We start from the raw sequence: 19,611 nt of genomic DNA, 5'->3' as shown, positions 1-19,611 counted from the left end.
AACCTATTTCAAGGCAAGGATGGAGGACATGGGATTCTCCCCTTGATCCTAATCTCCATTTGGCAGTAGGCTAACTGGAGTTCCCAGCACCCTGGGGGTTATTCTGAAAACAGGGGCACTCACTGTAGCATTCTGCACATCTTCTTTCACCAGGTGGATCCTCAGGCCTTCTGGGGTCAACAGACTTGATCCATTTCCATGATCTTTTCTCAAGTCGGGCTGGGCTGCTGCTGGTAAACTGGGCAGGGAAGCAACATCAGGCAGGGTGTCTTTAAATACACTTTTGGCACTTTCAGCAAAGGCCTCAACAGTCTTCTCAGCTATATCCACAAGGTAAATCTCTTTCAAGGTGCATCCATCCTTTTTACACTGGAACCATTCCTTGATCGCCAAAACAATGGCCTCCACACACTGGGATAGAGGAAAGCTTAAGGTTCTGGAACTAATAGCAGGGATGGCTATGGATTGGTACTTGTGTTTTACAGCCAAATTGAGACTTTCTTTCACAGCATTCTTTAGCTGCAACACACATTTCTGGGCCTCATCAGTCTTCCACTGGGGCCCCATTGCGTGGATCACATGTTGGTATGGGAGCTTTCCTGCTTTCGAGATGACGGCATAGGGAGGTGAGAGCTTGCCCTTTTTCTTCAATATCTGGTCACAGTCTTCTTGAAGCTCAGGGCCAGCCGCTCTTAGAAGAGCAGCAGCCAATGCCCCCCTGAGCTTGAGTTCCTCATTGGCCGCATTCACCACCACCTGGACGGGAAAGTGCGTCAAGTCGCCTTGCTGCACAATTAGCGAGACTCCAGGAGCTAAATCTGTCTGAAAAAAGCACCTCTGCCCACCAGTGCCGCGTCCCTCCTTTTCTTCATCTTTCTTCAGTTCAATAAAACAACCAAATAATCTTCTGACCTCACTTTTATAATACCGTGCTTTATCCTGGAAGAACTGACCAGCTCCTGGTTTATCAGTGTGGACGCTTTTAACACACACCGAATCCAAGGCTTGTCTGACAATTTTCATTCCCTCCAGGACTTTGGCCTTTGGGCCAATTAGTGAAATGCTTTTTTGCTTGTTCTCAGGATTAAAATTTACCTGAACATTCATCCCCCTTATATTTGACCAGATTTGCTTTTCTGCTTTTAAATAATCAACAATTAAGGAACTCTTTACTCCAGTCCATCTCTCTATTTTTGAGTGCTTTTCCACGAAGTCAGAAAGCAAGCCGTAGATTTTACGTACTTCTCTTTCACAGCCTGCAATGATGACCTGGGCTGCAGTTCCTGAAGTTACCTCCTGGATTACTACAGTCTTTGAGGAGGAATTGTGTTTCTTACACAAATTTCCAGTGAGCCCTTTCCAATTCTTGCCATTAAGGACTTCCCTGTCCTCAATATCAATGCAATTACAAATTAAGGCGCTCTGCATTTGCTTTTCAGCTTCTGATAGGACTTCAGAAGAGAAGCCAGTTAAGAGGACGGTTGTGCCCTCTAGCTCGTAAACTGCAAGAATGTTCTGTGCTGTAAAGAGAGACTTAGAGAATTCTGCACAGTCAACCTGTTGCAGAAACTGGAAAACCTCAGGGTGAACATGAATGTTTCTCTGAGCCATGGTGTATACCTTTTCCTGGATTTCACACTTTACTTTATACACTTCTGCAGGGAGTCCTTTGAAGCACATGTGTTGAGAGGCTTCATCATAATAAATTTCCACATCTGGGCACTCCGTGTGGAGCTGCTCTTGTATGCCACTGTGCAAAAGAAGTGAATACTTGCTTGAATTAATGGCCAGTTTTTGTTTCAGACTTTGCTCTTCTCTTTTAATATTTTGAATGGTGCTTTCTATTAAGTCCTTGATCTGTGGCTCAATGTTTTGTACATCCTCTGACTCCCCCACTAAGGTTACAATGCTTGCAAGTGCATCAAATTCAATCAAAATTCTATCATCTTCTAAACTGTCTTTAATGGTGTCCCACACTGTTGGATCCACTTTAAATGAGGTCACTGTATATTCAGACCTGATGTCAGAGAAAAGTGTGGAAGCATCTTTCCGCCAAGTCTTGACTCTTAGTCTTCCTTGATTGACTAATGTGGCTGCAGGTCTGATGATCACTTCATTGCTGAGCTGGCACCATGTCAACTCACAGTGACAATATCTCATTTTATCACGTATCTCCTCAGTCAGATGATTCTTTTTCTGCAAGAATTTCCATAAGGAAAGATCCAGTGGTTCTCTGAATGATGCCGGAAGCTTGATCAGAGGTTTCTCCTCCCCATACAAGGCTGTGCCCAAAGAAGGATAGTATGGGAACACAGAGAGTGGCATATTATTGAGGTCAAGTTTCTTGGTCATGATGGTGTCCATCACTTAAAGGAAAGAAATAAAATAAACTCAGTATAATGTTTCAGAAGCAAAAACAAGCAAACAAATTTTCCTATTCTGGAGAAAAAAAATCCTAATGTTTGTAAGAACTTTGATGTGACAACAGGCTTTTAAAAAGCAACACTACTCCCAGAGTGCTCAAATATACATTGATATGTATTAATACTACACAGGTATTCCTTGTGTCATGAAATAACTACTTTCCAGCCAAGAGCACTCTATGCTGAAATTCTGTTAGGTAAATTCTATTCTGTTAAGTAAATTCTATGATAACACTAATACATATGATCACCGCCAGGTTAAGAAAGAGAGAGCAGTTTGGTCACAAGCATGAGGAGGGTGTTTGCTCCAGTGTGAAGAATGTTTTTGTTCTTAAAGCAAAGCTCATCTAGGAATCATGTTATTTCTTTCTTTCTATAATTTCTTCCTGTACAGTTGCAGAAATTTAGATTTCATATATGATTTAGATTCCATTAATACTTCTAAGAGGTGGTGCATAATAGTAATTATCATAATTTACTATGTGTCAGACAATATTCTATATGTATATAACCCTCACAACAACGTTTTGAAGTAGAGACACTATTGTTGTCATCCTTATTTACAAATGATAAAACTGAAGCTAGGAGATGTTAGGTAACTCTAATAGGGTCACATAGGCTGAAAATGGGGCTTCCAGGTGGTGCAGTGTGAAGAATCAGCCTGCCGATGTAGGAGACTCAAGAGATGCAGGGTTGATCCCTGAATCAGGAAGATTCCCTGGAGTATGAAATGACAACCTGCTCCAGTATTCTTGCCTGGAGAATACCATGGATAGAGGAGTCTGGTGTGCTACAGTCCATGGGATCACAAAGAGTCGGACATGACTGAGCACACACGCAGACTGTAAATATTTGAGCTAAGATTCAAGCCAGTGTCTTAACCCCAAAGCCCATACTCTTGCCCCTCTTCCAAACCAAGGTCATCCTCATGGTCATCCGACAACCCAGCCCCAGAGACTGATTCAGTAAGTCTTGCATCTCCCTTGTCCCTGCTCTAATGCCCTTCCTGTCACATTTACTGGGACACCTATTGGGGGATGTGTGTGTGTGTAGAGGTACTCTTCTCCCCCATGCCCCTCCTCACTTTGTGTTTAGTTGTTAGACAGGTACAAGGGGTCTAAGCAGGAAGGGAATTAGAATGAACTCCAGTAGCAACTTGGATTAAAGCAGTATCTTGTGAAAAGACGTCAAAAATAACTTCACCTTGTGCACAATTGGCTCCTAAGCCTGAAGGCAGACCTAATGAAAAGAACATGACCTTTGCAGGCTCAGATACATGGCTTCAACTTCCCACCATGGCCTGCAACAGGCTCTGAGTACCAGTGAGTACCCCCATGCCAAGCACTGCACAGATACAATTTAATCTGATGCTCACAACATTCCTCTGAGGTAAGTAGTAATGGGAGCCCTATATTATAGATGGAAAACAGAGACTTTTGTGGGTTAAAGTAACTTTCCCAAGATCACAAAGCTAGTAAGCACCAAAGCCAGGCATTTGAAGTCAGGTCTGTCTGGCCCAAGAACCATCAAAGATGTCACCTTTATGTGCCTTAAGATCGCTATACTGTTTTCCTCCTCTGTTAAAAAAAAAAAAGAAAAAAGTAACTATATAACCACAGATTCTTATGAGGATTCAGCAAGATACTATTACAGAAAACACAGCAAAAGATCTCATGTACAACAAGCATTCAGTAAAAGTGCCCTTCCTGACAGGGTGAGACATATGGAGAGAGTAATATGGAAACATACATCACCACATGTGAGATAGATAGCCGATTGGAATTTGCTGTATGACTCAGGGAACTCAAACCAGGGCTCAGTGACAACCTAGAGGTATGGGATGGGGAGGGAGGTGGGAGGGAACATAAGTAAGCCTATGGCTGATTCATGTTGATGCTTGGTAGAGTACATGATACTGTAAAGCAATTATCCTTCAATTAAAAAAAATATTTTTTAAAGAGTGTCTTCCTTAAGGTTTTGAGAATTGAATTCTGTGAAGCTGAACAAAATAATTTTAGATAAATAATAACATAATTTTAAATCCAGCTTTATCTACAGTTTGTCTCATTATTAACTCTTTGTAAATGGTAAAATATCCTCCAAGAAAAACTGATGTTCCAGATGCAGAGGCGACTGGGGCAAAGTGGAGAAGTTAGCACAGATTATGGTGCCAGTACAGTTCAGCTCAGTTCAGTCGCTCAGTTGTGTCCAATTCTTTGTAACCCCGTGGACTGCAGCAGGCCAGGCTTCCCTGTCCATCACCAACTCTCAGGGCATGCTCAAACTCATGTCCATCGAGTTGGTGATGCCATCCAACCATCTCATTCTCTGTCATCCCCTTCTCCTCCTGCCTTCAATCCTTCCCAGCATCAGGATCTTTTCCAATGAGTCAGTTCTTCCCATCAGGTGGCTAAAGTATTGGAGCTTCAGCAACAGTCCTTCCAATGAATAATCAGGACTGATTAGGATTAACTAGTTTGATCTCCTTGCAGTCCAAGGGACTCTCAAGAGTCTTCTCCAACACCACAGTTCAAAAGCATCAATTCTTCGGCACTCAGCCTTCTTTATGGTCCAACTCTCACATCCATATGTGACTACTGGAAAAACCATAGCTTTGACTAGACGGACCTTTGTGGGCAAAGTAATGTCTCTGCTTTTTAATATGATGTCCAGGTTTGTCATAGCTTTTCTTCCAAGGAGCAAATGTCTTTTAATTTCATGGCTGCAGTCACCATCTGTAGTGATTTGGAGCCCAGGAAAATAAAGTCTGTTTCTGTTTCCATTGTTTCCCCATCTACCGTGCCAGACTCAGATTCAAATCTGGCTCTGTTACTTACTAGCTATGTAACCTTGGTCAAGTTATTTGACCTTCCTGTGCCTCAGTATTCTCAGATCACAGTAATCTAATAGCAGTGCCCATTAGCAGTGTCTATGAATGCACTTGGTAGCACCCTGTAGAGCTATGCAAACATAAGTCATAATCATAAGAAGGCACAGCCAGAGAAAGGGAAAATCAGTGTATCTCAGGCACAGAAAATGGGAAATGAGTGAGTTTTGAACAGGAGGTGTGGTCAACATAGTCAGATGTTGCAAAGAGGTCAGGGCAAAGAGTAACCTTTGAGAGTGCCCCTCAGATGTGGTCTGATGCTGCTACCGCTGCTAAGTCACTTCAGTCGTGTCCGACTCTGTGCGACCCCATAGACGGCAGCCCACCAGGCTCCTCCGTCCCTGGGATTCTCCAGGCAAGAATACAGATGTGGTGTAGCATAAAGTAAACCTGAATAAAACAGTTCCCAATATTATACATACATATGTAGCATAGACATTCTGAGGATACACGCAAGATGCCCTCAAGATGCTTGAAAGCTTCATAGCTGTCAACTCCCAGCTTACATGAAGTTAACTTGTCAAGTAATACCTTTATGTAGCTTTCTCCCTGGGCCCAAGGCCAGACTGAGAGAGATTTAAAGCACAGGCAACAGAAGCTCGTCTTTTGTCCCTTTGCCCAAGGAACACTAGCTCTTCCACTCCATTTTAATCCAAACCATACCTTAACTGCAATTTCCCAACACATAAAAGCTAAAAGGAGTTTCCACCAAGTACCCGCCATGAAACAGTTTAAGTGGAAAATTCTGAAAGAGATGGGAATACCAGACCACCTGATCTGCCTCTTGAGAAACCTGTATGCAGGTCAGGAAGCAACAATTAGAACTGGACATGGAACAACAGACTGGTTCCAAACAGGAAAAGGAGTACATCAAGGCTGTATATTGTCTCCCTGCTTATTTAAATTCTATGCAGAGTACATCATGAGAAACGCTGGGGTGGAAGAAGCACAAGCTGGAATCAAGACTGCTGGGAGAAATATCAATAACCTCAGATATGCAGATGACACCACCCTTATAGCAGAAAGTGAAGAAGAACTAAAGAGCCTCTTGATGAAAGTGAAAGAGGAGAGTGAAAAGTTGGCTTAAAGCTCAACATTCAGAAAACTAAGATCATGGCATCCGGTCTCATCACTTCATGGCAGATAGATGGGGAAACAGTGGAAACAGTGTCAGACTTTATTTTTCTGGGCTCCAAAATCACTGCAGATGGTGACTGCAGCATGAAATTAAAAGACGCTTACTCCTTGGAAGGAAAGTTATGACCAACCTAGACAGCATATTCAAAAGCAGAGACATTACTTTGCCAACAAAGGTCCATCTAGTCAAGGCTATGGTTTTTCCAGTAGTCATGTATGGATGTGAGAGTTGGACTATAAAGAAAGCTGAGTGCCAAAGAATTGATGCTTTTGAACTGTGGTGTTGGAGAAGACTCTTGAGAGTCCCTTGGACTGCAAGGAAATCCAACCATTCCATCCTAAAGATCAGTCCTGGGTGTTCATTGGAAGGACTGATGTTGAGACTGAAACTCCAATACTTTGGCCAGCTGATGCGAAGAGCTGACTCATTGGAAAAGATCCTGATGCTGGGAAAGATTGAAGGCAGGAGGAGAACGGGACGACAGAGGATGAGATGGTTGGATGGCATCACCGACTCGATGGACATGGGTTTGGGTGAACTCCGGGAGTTGGCGATGGACAGGGGTCCTGGCGTGCTGCGGTTCATGGGGTCGCAAAGAGTCGGACACAACTGAGCGACTGAACTGAACTGAAGTGGCATTCCACGTGATTCTGTTTCATGCTCCCTCTGTTAATCCCAAGCATAACATCCTTTCTTCCCCTAAAAAGTCTGGCTCCCTAATTCCTACTCCTCAGCCTTGATCTCTGAACATCAGCAAAATCTCCTAGCTGACTTTGCACATGCCTTAGAGAACTGGCAATCTATGTCTAAGAAACCCTCAGAAGTGTTTTCCCGAAGGTTCAGAGGAATGAGGTTTTCAGAGTTGCCACAAAGAACGATCCTACAGGCATCCACTGAGCATGTGATACCACCACTGTTAATTTCTGAATGATGACACTGACAGGTGAAAAGGGAAGTAAAGATACTTTATAGAAACTGTATGTGTTTCTGAGTATATCTTTACTTGTTGAAATTAACTTGAGAATTTCTATCAAATGTAGAGCTAAAACATAGATCACCTCTTTAAAAACAATATCTCAAAGACTCTAAGAATTATATATTTTTATATATTTTTCAGTCTATCGTAAGTAGAGACTCATGAGAGAATCTCCTTATATCTTTCAAAAACTTGACATTGCTTCTCCAAATTTTGAATCACTGGTTTCACCAAGTATCGGATGTACAGGATTACTACTTGGATTTCCAAGAAAAAATAAAACTTTTAACTGTTAAGATCTACTACAATATTTTCAGTTATGCCAGGTATGGTTTACAAAATTAAGATTAATAGATATTACCTTTTCTGTCAAAAAATTCAATCAGTGCTGAACTCTCCTCAGGGAAATATTCGATGCTGGCAACTCTTCCCCCTCCATTATGAGGATTTTCAAATAAACATTTTAAATCATGGTCATGAACACCAGGTGGCAGGTTTTCAACTCGAATTGTTTTTGTCACTTCCAGAAGTCTTGCAGAAAGCTGAAGTCTTTTCACTGAATTGTGCTTGGGACATTCACCGACAAATTTCAAGGCATCTACAAACCATAATCAATAAATCAATCAAAAAATTATATCTTCATATTGTATAGAAGAAATTGAATATTAATTGAGAAAAAGGAAGCAGGCTAAGCACTCAATTTTTAAATGCAAGATTTTAATCCCCACAGGAGAATCTATATGCCTATAGATTCCATGGAAGCTTCTGAAAAATAGTGCAAACAGGAATGTCTTACCGGTATTGCTGACAAGCATGTCCCTGCCTTTAGTCACAGCTCTCTCCACCTCCTTGACATCACTACCTGAATGCATCTCTACAACACAAATCTTATTTCACTCTTTCCTCAAGTCCTGAAATGGCTCCCCATCACTTGCAGGCATGAGTTTAAGCTCCTTAGTGAGGCATACAATGCCCTTGGCTGCTGCTGCTGCTAAGTCACTTGGCTATCTAACCCCAAACTAATTTCTAAACATCACCTCTGTTTATTACCTCCATTTATTTTATTTTCCATATTGACACACAACCCAGTCATTCTTTCAAAAACTCCATTCTCTCTTGCCTTTTTATATATAATTCGCTGCGCCTAAAATGCCCTTCTCCAATGTTTTTATCCTGCTCCTGTTCCTCCTTCTGGACTCAGTCCAATTATCTCTTTCAAATTAATAAATATTGATAGTGAGTCCGTGATGTACAAGATACCATGCTAGGATCTGGGGATACAGAGATGAATGTAACATGTCCTTGAAAGCTCACCATCTAAGAGGGAAGAAGTCTTGAAAGCAAACAAATGGCCTATTTGGGGATCAAATGAGGTGGGAAAACTAAGACTGGGAATCAGACAAGGGTTCTCAGAGTAAGCAGTCACTGATCTGAGTTTTGAAGGACAAAGAAGACTTTATCAGGGAGATAAGGGAAGGAAGGGGCTTTTCAGGTGGCTCAGTGGTAAAGAATCTGCCTGCCAGTGCAGGAGACTGGGGTTCAATCCCTGGGTTGGGAAGATCTCCTGGACCCACTCCAGTATTCTTGCCAGGATAATCCCATGGACAGAGGAGCCTGATGGGCTACAGTCCATGAGTTTGCAAAGAGTGGGACATGACTGAGCAACTGAGCACATAAGGGGAGGAAACGTTTCAGGCAGAGGGACTAGTAGGGTGTATAAATAACACAGCATATCTGAGATCTGATAGCCTGTTACTTCTGCAGTATAGACATCAAAGAAGACCAAGTCATCATGTTGGGTCCCCTTTCCTCCCATTCCCCACAGCCTGCTGTTCACAGCGAGAAAAGCAGCTTTTCCTCCTGCATCTTCATTACTGACTTATGAATGGGTTTCTTCCTGCCCCATATGAGTTCCTGAAGAGCCGTAAGCAAGAATCATTCACCTTTGTACCTACAGCCCCTAGACTAGTACCTCACACCTAGTAGGTATGCAAGATTTTTGCTCAGCGAACAAAAGCAAGCTGACTTAGTTTTACCTTTATAAGAAATAACCATAAATTGAACCTGTGCTGGTTGATTAAGATCAACCATTCCACTGCCATGACCATGGAACAGTGAGGGCTTGGAATTGGAAAATTTCCTTGTCTTCTGCAGATAGCTCTTCCAATTTCAGAAACTGTCCAGACTCCCCACACAGACCTTAAAGAGCACGCACTTTCTGCAGCAACTGCATTTACTCATCCCTGCATATGTGATAACCATGCAAGTACTAAGGAAATATATGGTAAAGAGAATAAGAGAACAGGCTCTATAGAGATTGGCTGCCTCAGTTCAAATCTAGCTCTTCCAGGTACTAGCATCTCTGTCTCCCCAACTGTAAAATGAAGGACAATAATAACCTCAGAAGGTTGTTGAAATGAACAAATAAATTGATACATGGAACAAACTCAGCATAGTACCTGACTTACAGTAGCACTATATGAATGTTTACTGCTATTACTATTACTCTCCAGTAAGTCCAGTTAAGTAACACAGATCAATATTTACTCATCTCAGTGAGACAACACACAGGAAACACTGAGTCCTCTGCTCAGAATCTCTAATAACCTGAGACTTTAGATTTCTATTTGGGTGTGTTACTTCTGTCTCACTTCTCTCTCAGTCTCTGTCTGTTTCTCTCTCACACACACGCACACCTACACACAAATCATACAATAAAGTCTGTTTATTAAACATACCAGAGTTTGGTTTCAAGATGAATTTGCTTCTCTTTCAAAATAAGAAATTAATATTAACTTACGAGCTACTAGAGGGGCTGCCGCGGTGCTTCAGATGATAAGGAATCTGCCTGTAATTCAAGAGACCAGAGTTTGGTCCCTGGGTCAGGAAAATTCCCTAGAGAATGAAATGGCAACCAACTCCTGCCTGGAGAATTCCATGGACAGAGGAGCCTGATGTGCTATTAGAAACAATGAAGCTTTCAGAGACGTTCCATAAGCTAGGTGTTCCAAACCCCAAAGTGTAGTGCAAGAAGGCTGACAAATGGAGCATCATTTGATCTTACCAGTATACGTTTGAAAGGTAACTACAGCCACATTAAAGTCTCGTATGATTTCCAATTTAAAGTTATCATTCGTCAGGCCACTTATATTCTCCACTAAAAAGATTAACATCTCATCAGTCACATTTGCCTTGAGATTTTCAAATGCAACCAAAGAGGAAATATCTTCACACTCTTTTGGGGTGTCTTCCTCTTTTTCTGATCTTCTACTGAGAGAGAGGTCTTCCTCTAGTTCTTTTGATGCATCTGATTTTAGGGAGACAAAAGGGTACAAGATGTTAGATTTATCTATCATGTTCTTAGCAAAATAAATTATCATAGGCTGACTCAGGGAACTTAAACCAGGGCTCTGTAACAACCTAGAGAGGTGGGGTGGGGAGGGAGGTGGAAGGGAGGTTCAAGAAAGAGGGGACATATGGATACCTATGGCTGAGTCATGTTGATGTTTGACAGAAACCAACACAATACTGTAAAACAATTATCCTTCAGTTAAGAATAAATAAATGTAAAAAAATTATCACAGGCTAATTACACTGCCTGCTTCCTTTCCTGGTTTCAAAGTTGACATAAGTTACACAAGTAACATGCCAATTATGTCTCAATAAAACTAGAATAAAGAAAGATTAAGAATTGGGGGGAAATGGATCTTAGAAGACTTTCAGCTTAATTTAGTTAAAAATAAAAAGTATTTGATATGATGCTGATCATGATTATGTTCAATTTTATTACACTCTTTTCTGCCTTGTTTCTCTGAGGAACCTGCCTTGCTTTTCATAACACTTGACATATATTTCTATCAAGCACCATATTACAGTTACTGAACCAAGCTTCTCCAAAGCAAGGGACACATTTATTCACCTTTGTATTTCTGGCTCATGGTATACAGCTGAGGCTCAATAAATGTCTGCTGAATTGAAGATTTACTGCTTAGATTACCGGAGGAAAGCAATATTATCCAATGATGCCCAAACATGGGAATCACCTAACATATTATGTTCTGAAAAGCAATAATTTCCAATCACTGGAGAAAAAAAAAGGATTCTTACAGCGAATGACTAAGGAATGCACATGGAAGATAAAATGGCACAGAGAATTATGTGTATACCTCAAACTTATGGAATAGCAACCACCCCAGTCAGGTGCACCTCTCTACTGTGACCATAAAGAGTTGCATATACACTTGACCCCTGAACAACATGGGGATTAGGAGCCCAACCCCCTGCACAGTCAAGTATCTGTGTATAACTTTGACTCCTCAGAATCCTAACTACTAATAGCCTACTGTTGACCGGAGGCCCTACCAATAACATGAACAATTGATTGACACATATTTTGTATGTTATATGTACATCTACATATATTTTATGTGTTCATGATATAACTAATTTTTTCTTAATTTGTTCAGTATTTCTAAGCTATGTGGTTCATCTGTGAATTTCTTCCAATTGTCACAAATTTCCAAAAATTTTTCAAATATATTTATTGAAAAAAATTCATGTACAGTTTGATCCACACAGTTCAAATCCAGGTTGTTCAAGTGTTAACTGTATACAGAAGATCAGTCTCACACTATGCGTGTGCCCTGAAGCATGATGAGTATGTCACGATCTTTAGACATTCTGTGAGCAACTATCCCCTTAGAGCCCTATGTTTATGGCACTGGTTGTGTGGTGATGGGTACACACAAAAAATGTTGGAAAAGGAAATTACCAATTTTCTAAAGGAGGTACACAAAAAATAAAAGTAAGAAAGGGAGCTGACATTATTATGGCAGAGTAAATGCTATCTGCTCACCAAACCCATTTTGTTTTCATCCTGGGCAATATTTCTGAAAACTATTAACTCCATTCCAGTTAATTTCAAGAGTCCTGGCCTTAGGGCCATTGTCAAGATTCAGTGTGAAGCAACTATTCAACAAAGAACCTCTTCTTCCAACTCTTAAAGGGGTCAACTTAAGTATCTTGTTGAAGACCACCCCAATTCCTGGCTGGTTACTACAATTAGAGTGAAGCTCAGGTTACAACAGGTTTAGTAAATGCATCTAAAATCTCCAGGACATTGGTGGAGGCTGATTGGCTCTCCCTGAGTACATACTTGGAGCATTAAGCAAATCTGAAACAGTGCTAACAAATGTTATGACAGGCTGAAATCTATAAAACCATAAGAAACACAGACTTGATTAATTCCAAAAACGGTGCAGATATAAATGTACTACAAATATAAAACCACTTTCTGGTACAAAATTGAGCTTGAAGGTACAGCATGCAAAGAATCTTTCAAGAAACAGATATGGGTTTAGGGAGTCACAGTGAACAAATACTGGGAGTTGGGCGAGCCATATTTGAAGAAGACAAAGCAGAACTTCCTCTAAAGAGACAAAAAATTCTTGTCTCCTAAGCAGCAGGAGCTTCTCAACCATGCATACTCTATTCTACAGTTTAATGGTACATCCATATTAGGCAGAAACAACCTATACATCCCTATCCAGGCATTTTGCCAAGTTAAGGCAGCTCTCATCCCAGAGCTATTTTCAGAAAAGGAAAGCTGCAAAAATCTAAACATGTTCTTAAGAAAATTTCAATTTTAGAGGACAATATTTAAACTTTTCTTGGGAATTCCTCTTCCCTAAGCTTTGTATATATGGATCACCTTCTCTTTCCCGCTTGGCCATTCAGCCCAGTCCATCTTCCTCCCATTTAGAACAGCATGCTTAGCCAGGAAAACGCGTGTCTTCTTTAACAAACGTCAGGTGGCACGCAGGCCAACACCCAGACACAAGTCAAGTAGCAGAGTCCACAACAGCTACTGGATTGCTGGCTGTTTCCTACAGCAGATGGGATAAGTGCTGATCTGGAGGGCTGCATTCATAACCTGCACCCAGCGCTCAGAGAGCAGCGTCAACTGACTTAGCTGCACACAGCTCCCACTGTCACGTCATGTCCCTGCTTCTCAACAGGTGATTGGGCACAGGTAGAGTCTAAAGGTCACTTCATCCACCTACAGGTACCTCTTTATCCTCCCATCAATTGCAAGGTACTCTCAGTCCCCACAGAGAGAGTTGTTCCCATCCTTCTGATCTGAACCCTTAGAACTCAAGAGGCAGCCGTTGAGCAGATGGCTGAAAGGATGGAGATGATGCAGCCCAAAGCATCTCTCAGCTGAGCAAACCCTGCGTTATGAGGTCAGGAAGAAAAGGGTGACCTCTGCAATGCAAAGTGTTTAGTAAAAGCAAAACTGCCTGATAAATGGAAGTTACCTGATTCTTCAACCTGTTCTTTGGTCTTGGATTCCTGAAATCAAACAATAAAGTCGCATTAATAAATTACTAATAATTTATTTACATTAAGAAAGTGTCCCTAGGGCCAGCCTAAAGATGTAGGGTCTACAGAAATGATAACTAAAAACTCAGGCAATAATGCTATTGAATATACCTCACATTTCATAGCATATCCACTTAGCACACAATCACCAGTAAAAACAAGTCACAAAACTCCAAAGGAACACCAAATGTTCGTGGTAAGACCTAAATCAGAGAAATAATGCAGCTCATGTTCTTTTCCCCATTTAACAATGAATGTTTTTTAATTCAATACTAAATATTGAATGTTTAGTATTAACAAGCACTAGGCCAAGTGCTTTCTTTACTAAGACTGTATCATTTAATCCTCACAACAATCCAATAAACCAAAGAGGTCAACACTATTACTATCCCATTTTACAACTGAGGAAATACTTAACATATGGAGTATAGATCACTCGCCCCTCTAAACCATGTGAACATAAAACAAATATGGCAAGTTCCAGGTTATTAAGTACCTACGATGAACAGACCCAAGATTTTACATCTCAAACCATCATTATGGTAGCCCCTCAATCTTGAATTTTCATAACAACAAAAAGTGCTTCCTCTCCCATTACCCCATCACCACTCTCACTCCCTCCACATCTATAAATTGCTTTTCTCACCCCAGTGAGAGTTATACTTCTCATTCCACTATGTTTTCCTTGTCGTGGTTCCCATCCCCACATACCTTGGGAGAACACCCGACTTCCCTTGTAATCACCGTTATAATTACCTTTGTGGGAATTTTCCGCTCCTGGACTTCATCTGGGACTGTGGGAATCTGGACAGTTAACTTGAATGTTCCTTTTCCCGGCCATTCTAACTCATGGCTCTCTCTCTCCAGAACTTGCTGCCGAACTGAAATTTTTAAGAAAAGCTGTTAAGCAATCTTTATTAACAAAATTATTCTATGATTTCCATAAATTTCATCATCATCTGTCAGTGGCTTGGTCAACTTCTCAAGAGAGGCTGTGTATGATGAAAAGAGGAAAAATTTAGCAAGCACACAGATATGAATTCTATCTTTAAATTTCCTTTTTTTTTTTAACCCTAAGCATGTTCCTGAATAAGCTTTACTGACAAAATCTCAGTCTTCTTGTCTGTTAATTAATGAAGACTGTCTTATGTGTTACATGGATTAGACTGAAGAAATATTATAAGGAACTTAGTACAGTACCCTTTGCTCAGTGGGCACTCAGAAAGGTAGAAATATTTATTCTACAATGAAAGGAAAGAATTAAAGCATCTTTCACTGTAAACTACTGATACTAAGATATGACATTATGAAAGCCATGTTTTAGGAAACTGGCTCAGCTGACAATGAGCAGAATGGAGAGCAGCCCTCTTAAAAAGGTATTTCAATCAATTATTTAACCTGTGAAAAGAGCCTTACATAGGATAGTAAAAGGAATAGCAAAGGAGGGATGGGAAAGATTCTTACAAAATACAAAAAAGAATTAGCACATTTGGTAGCTGAGCTGTAGTGCAAAAAAAAAAATGAACAGTGGACATAAGTTTAAAGACCTTGATTCAAATTCCAACTCTGCTATGAAGTAGCTGAGTCACTGAGAAAATATTTTAGCTTCTTGAGTCTCAGTTTCCTCAAGTGAAGCAGTGTCTGTGAATGAATTTTGTGACACTCATAAGGGCTATGTAAATGTAAGTTACAATAATAAGAAGGAGCAGCTAGAGAGAGAAAAAGAAAATCAGAGACCATGGTATCTGACGATGGAGAACAGGGAGTGGGTGAGTTTAGAGGGGAAGGCATGGCTGACACAGTCAGGTGGCGCAAAGAGGTCAGGGTGAAGGAGAACCTTTGGGAGTGCCTTGCAGGCACAGGTGTGGCTCTGTCGTGGGTGCTGGGCTGCCGTGTTGTGTTTTGATGTGGTTGCCTGCCGAGGCCAAAGATATAAGCAGAATCTTTCATCAAGAAGGGTTTGAGGGACGTCCCTGCTGGTCCAGTGGTCAAGAATCTGGCTGCCAATGCAGGGAACACAGGTTTGATCCCTGGTTTGGGAAGATTCCGCATGCCTTGGGGCAACTAAGCCCATGTACCACAGCTATTGAGCCTGAGCTCCAGAGCCCTGGAGCCACAACTGCTGAGCCCACATGCTTCAATTACTAAAACTGGAGCACCTAGAGCCTGTGTTTCACAGTAAGAGAAGCCACCGCAGCTAGGGAAAGCCTATGTACAGCAATGAAGACCCAGTGCAGCCAAGAAAATATATATATATTTTTTAAAAAAGGTCTTGAGTAGCTTTCCCACTCCAACCATCCATGGAGAGGATGAGGGAGGTGATGCCCTCACTGGATGCCACTTCAGAAACAGGCCCAAAAACAATATGAGATGGAATGCCAGACTCTAATTTCACTCTTTATGAGATGGAATGCCAGACTCTAGTTTCACTCTTTATGAGCAGGGTGAGTGTTTTTGCATGGACTCATAATGGGCTGTCCTAAGCTGAGGTGAGGACTAAGGACTGGATAAGACCCCTGAGCTCAGACAGCAGGCTATTTTGTAAGCCAAACTATCTAGAGCCATGGACCTCTGTGTTGCATTCTGTATATTTTGGAAGAGTCCTGTCCAGGCACCTACATGTGTCAGCCTATTCTGAGATTGTGTGTAATATGTATAGGTACGACTATTTCAAGAGAACAGATGGCAGCAGTATCAGTAAGTGATCCAAAACAAGAAGGTGAATCTGGGAGGAAAAGAGATGAAATGGTGACATCTAACCACTCTTGGACTTCCTGGTAGCTCAGTGATAAAGAATCCACCTGCCAATGCAGGAGACATGGGTTCGATCCCTGGGTTGGGAAGATCCCTTGGTGAAGGAAATGGCAACCCATTCCAGTATTCTTGCCTGGAGAATCCCATGGACAGAGGAACCTAGAAGGCTACAGTCCATGGGGTCACAAAGAGTCAGACACAACTTAGCAACTAAACAACCACCACCACTACCTTTACCCATGTGGACAGGCTCTCTTGTGCATCAATCTCAGACCATCCATATGTAATTATATTTAAGAAGTTGGGTTCCCTTACCTCAAAGAAGCTGACAATAATAAGGAGCCAAATCATGACCAAAAAAAGACGACAAATATGCATATCTGAAACAGAATTTTAAATCTCACAAGTTAATTTACACTTGACTTTCCAGAAATTCAGCCAATTATATAAAACAATAGAGCTTCCAGATAGTTTGTTTCCTATCCATTCATTTCTACAGAGAAGTGCTTTGGGGCTCATGCTTATGTAAATGATAAGGCCCAAGTTGTGTTACACTATGGGCCTGCTTCTGTTGGGGCCACTTCCTGTTGTGGAGGGCAGAGGGCATTCCCGAGAGAGAACTCTACCCTTGGGGCAATGATGGGGTAAGTCATTCGATGTTATCAAACTCCTGACTGCTGAGAAAGCCATTCCTCTGGTAGGAAATCAAAACTAAAAGGGATTTTCCACTCCCAAGAACTTTGACCATACAAGGATTTGAGTTGAACTCAGTTTGAGTGTCTGTGCAAGGGGTACTGCAAGAGGGACATTCAAGAAGTCTAGGGGTGGAGGAAGGGAGGAAGTGGGCTGGGAGGTAGGAAGGAAGAAACCCGGCAGGGAGACTGAAATCATTTCTGCTTTGAGGACTAGAACAGAATGATATTATCTTCACACAATTATATTTTTGCTGTTTGTATTTTTATGATGTTTGTATTTACTACAATCATTTCTTTTTGTTCCAGGTCATCAACAAACAACAGGGATTCTCAAATTTTAATGCTGTGCTAAGTTATTTCAGTCACGTTCGACTCTTTGCGACCCATGGACCGTAGCCCACCAGGCTCCTCTGTCCATGGGATTCTCCAGGCAAGAACACTGGACTGGGCAGCCATTTCCTCCTCCAGGGGATCTTCCTGACCCAGGGATTGAACCCATGTCTCTTACGTCTCCTGCATTGGCAGGTGGGTTCTTTACCACTTGCACCACCTGGAAAGTCCCAAACTTCAGTGAATTGGGGTTAAACATGCAGATTCTCACCCACTCCACCTTCAGGGTACCTGAGTCTCTAGGACAAAGTTGGAAATGTGCCTTTTAACCTGTTGCGATTTGGATGCAGGGAGTCTGTGGCCCCAGTTTGAGGACAACTCTTGAGGATAATGGGATTCTAAAGAAGAAAGAAGTGTCCCTAAGGGCCAGGCCGGTGGTGATGTTGACAACTGGAATCAAAATGGTAAAACCCTGTGAGGAAAAGTGAAGCCCGAGGGGGAAATGACTTACATTGCATAGATACCCTTTAGAGCATTTCTTGGTGAAATTAATCCTTGGAAAACTTTATGACATTGTTTTAAGGGCTCTGAGTCCAGCTCATCTCCTGATCCATGCCTACATCTCCTCTGTCACACTTCACAGGGATTCACCTGTGAATCCCTTTCTATTTTGGGGTTTTATTCTTTCCTTTTTACATCCCTGCCCTAGAGCATTCCAATTGTTCTCAGGGCTTCCTAAGCCTCTAAGCTTGAAAGTGAAAGTCAGTCGTGTTCGACCCTTTGCGACCCCATGGACTGTATAGTCCATGGAATTCTCCAGGCCAGAATACTGGAGTGGGTAGCCTTTCCCTTCTCCAACAGATCTTCCCAACCCAGGAAGCAAACCAGAATCTCCTGCATTGCAGGCAGATTCTTTACCAACTGAGCTATTAGGGAAGCCCCGCTCAATTGGCTATGGGGAGGGAATTTCCCTCTGAAAACTCAATCAACTTAGAATATCACCCCTTCCTTCCCCATCTAAAAAGTAAGAGATACAGAAAATGTCTGTATAAATTTTTATTTAAGTTGGATGATTTTGAGATCTCCTCTGTAAAGAGGAGAGAAAAACAAAAACTGCAGTTCCCCATAAGTTTTTAAAAACTGTATACTATATTTGCAGTAATATTCTGAATGAACTGTAAATAGGAGGTAGAAGAATAATGCTTATGTCAAGTCCTAATACTACAGTAGAAAAATGGAAGCAATGCAAATAAATTTTTTTCCAAAAAATAAATAAGTAACAGAAAGCACAGGGGCTCTCTCTCTCCATCAAGTGAACACCTAGCATATCATGCAAGGCCCTCTCTCATCTCAACCCAACTTTCTAATAGCCTTAATTTGCACTCCACTTCTTTTTTAAAAGGTTTAATAAGAGAAGGCCTAAGATTTTTTAAAATTACAAGCATCCTCTTTGTAATCTTATAAAATTGCCCAAACCTCACATGTTCATTTCATGCAGGTCTCCAGACCTCGCTCGCATGTGCATATGGAGAAGGCTCACTCCTCAAACCAAAGCTACCCCCAGGGAGCCCGGCACTTCCCTGGGCACTTCCCTGGAGAGCCTTTGCTGTCCTGCCCCCAGCACTGCCACCAGCTCCCATCTGAACAGCCCTCCCCAACATCTCACCTATCAAGAACTGAATTCACTTTCAGGAGTCAGTTTAGACGCGACTCTCCCAGGAGACTCTCTTTCCTTCAAACTGTGTTCAGTTGCTCAGTCGTGTCCGACTCTTTGCGACCCCATGCACTATTGGGGCCCTCCAGGCTCCTCTGTCCATGGGATTTCCTAGGCAAAAATACTGGAGTGGGTTGCCATTTCCTTCTCCAGGGGATCTTTCCGACCCAGGGATCAAACAACATCTCCTGCACTGGCAGGTGGATTCTTTAATACTTGGACCAGGGAAGTCCAAGGGTGGTTAGACATCGGCATTTCCGCTCTTTTTCCTTCTCCTTGTTTCGGATCACTTACTTCAAATTGTGTTCCCATA

At 41.7% G+C, this 19,611-nt stretch overlaps 1 protein-coding gene across 3 annotated transcripts in view; it reads right to left on the bottom strand.

The window, feature by feature from the left end:
• PARP14 (poly(ADP-ribose) polymerase family member 14) overlaps positions 1 to 19,611 on the bottom strand; it is a 56,660-nt gene that overhangs the window by 36,247 nt on the left and 802 nt on the right. For all 3 annotated transcript variants that reach the window (XR_011464148.1, XM_070370138.1, XM_070370136.1), the window contains exons 2-6: positions 14,562 to 14,686; positions 13,742 to 13,775; positions 10,489 to 10,731; positions 7,786 to 8,022; positions 124 to 2,366 (exon numbers count right to left, since the gene is read on the bottom strand). Coding sequence is in view for 2 of the 3 variants with exons in the window: in XM_070370138.1 (XP_070226239.1) it covers positions 124 to 2,366; positions 7,786 to 8,022; positions 10,489 to 10,731; positions 13,742 to 13,775; positions 14,562 to 14,686 (2,882 nt within the window). In the remaining variant the exon portion in view is untranslated. The remainder of the gene's footprint in view (positions 1 to 123; positions 2,367 to 7,785; positions 8,023 to 10,488; positions 10,732 to 13,741; positions 13,776 to 14,561; positions 14,687 to 19,611) is intronic.

Source organism: Bos mutus, chromosome 1 (genome assembly GCF_027580195.1).
Source record: "Bos mutus isolate GX-2022 chromosome 1, NWIPB_WYAK_1.1, whole genome shotgun sequence".
Taxonomy (NCBI): Eukaryota; Metazoa; Chordata; class Mammalia; order Artiodactyla; family Bovidae; genus Bos; species Bos mutus.
Note: the sequence above shows the minus strand (reverse complement) of the source record. Positions and strands in the feature narration are given on the sequence as shown.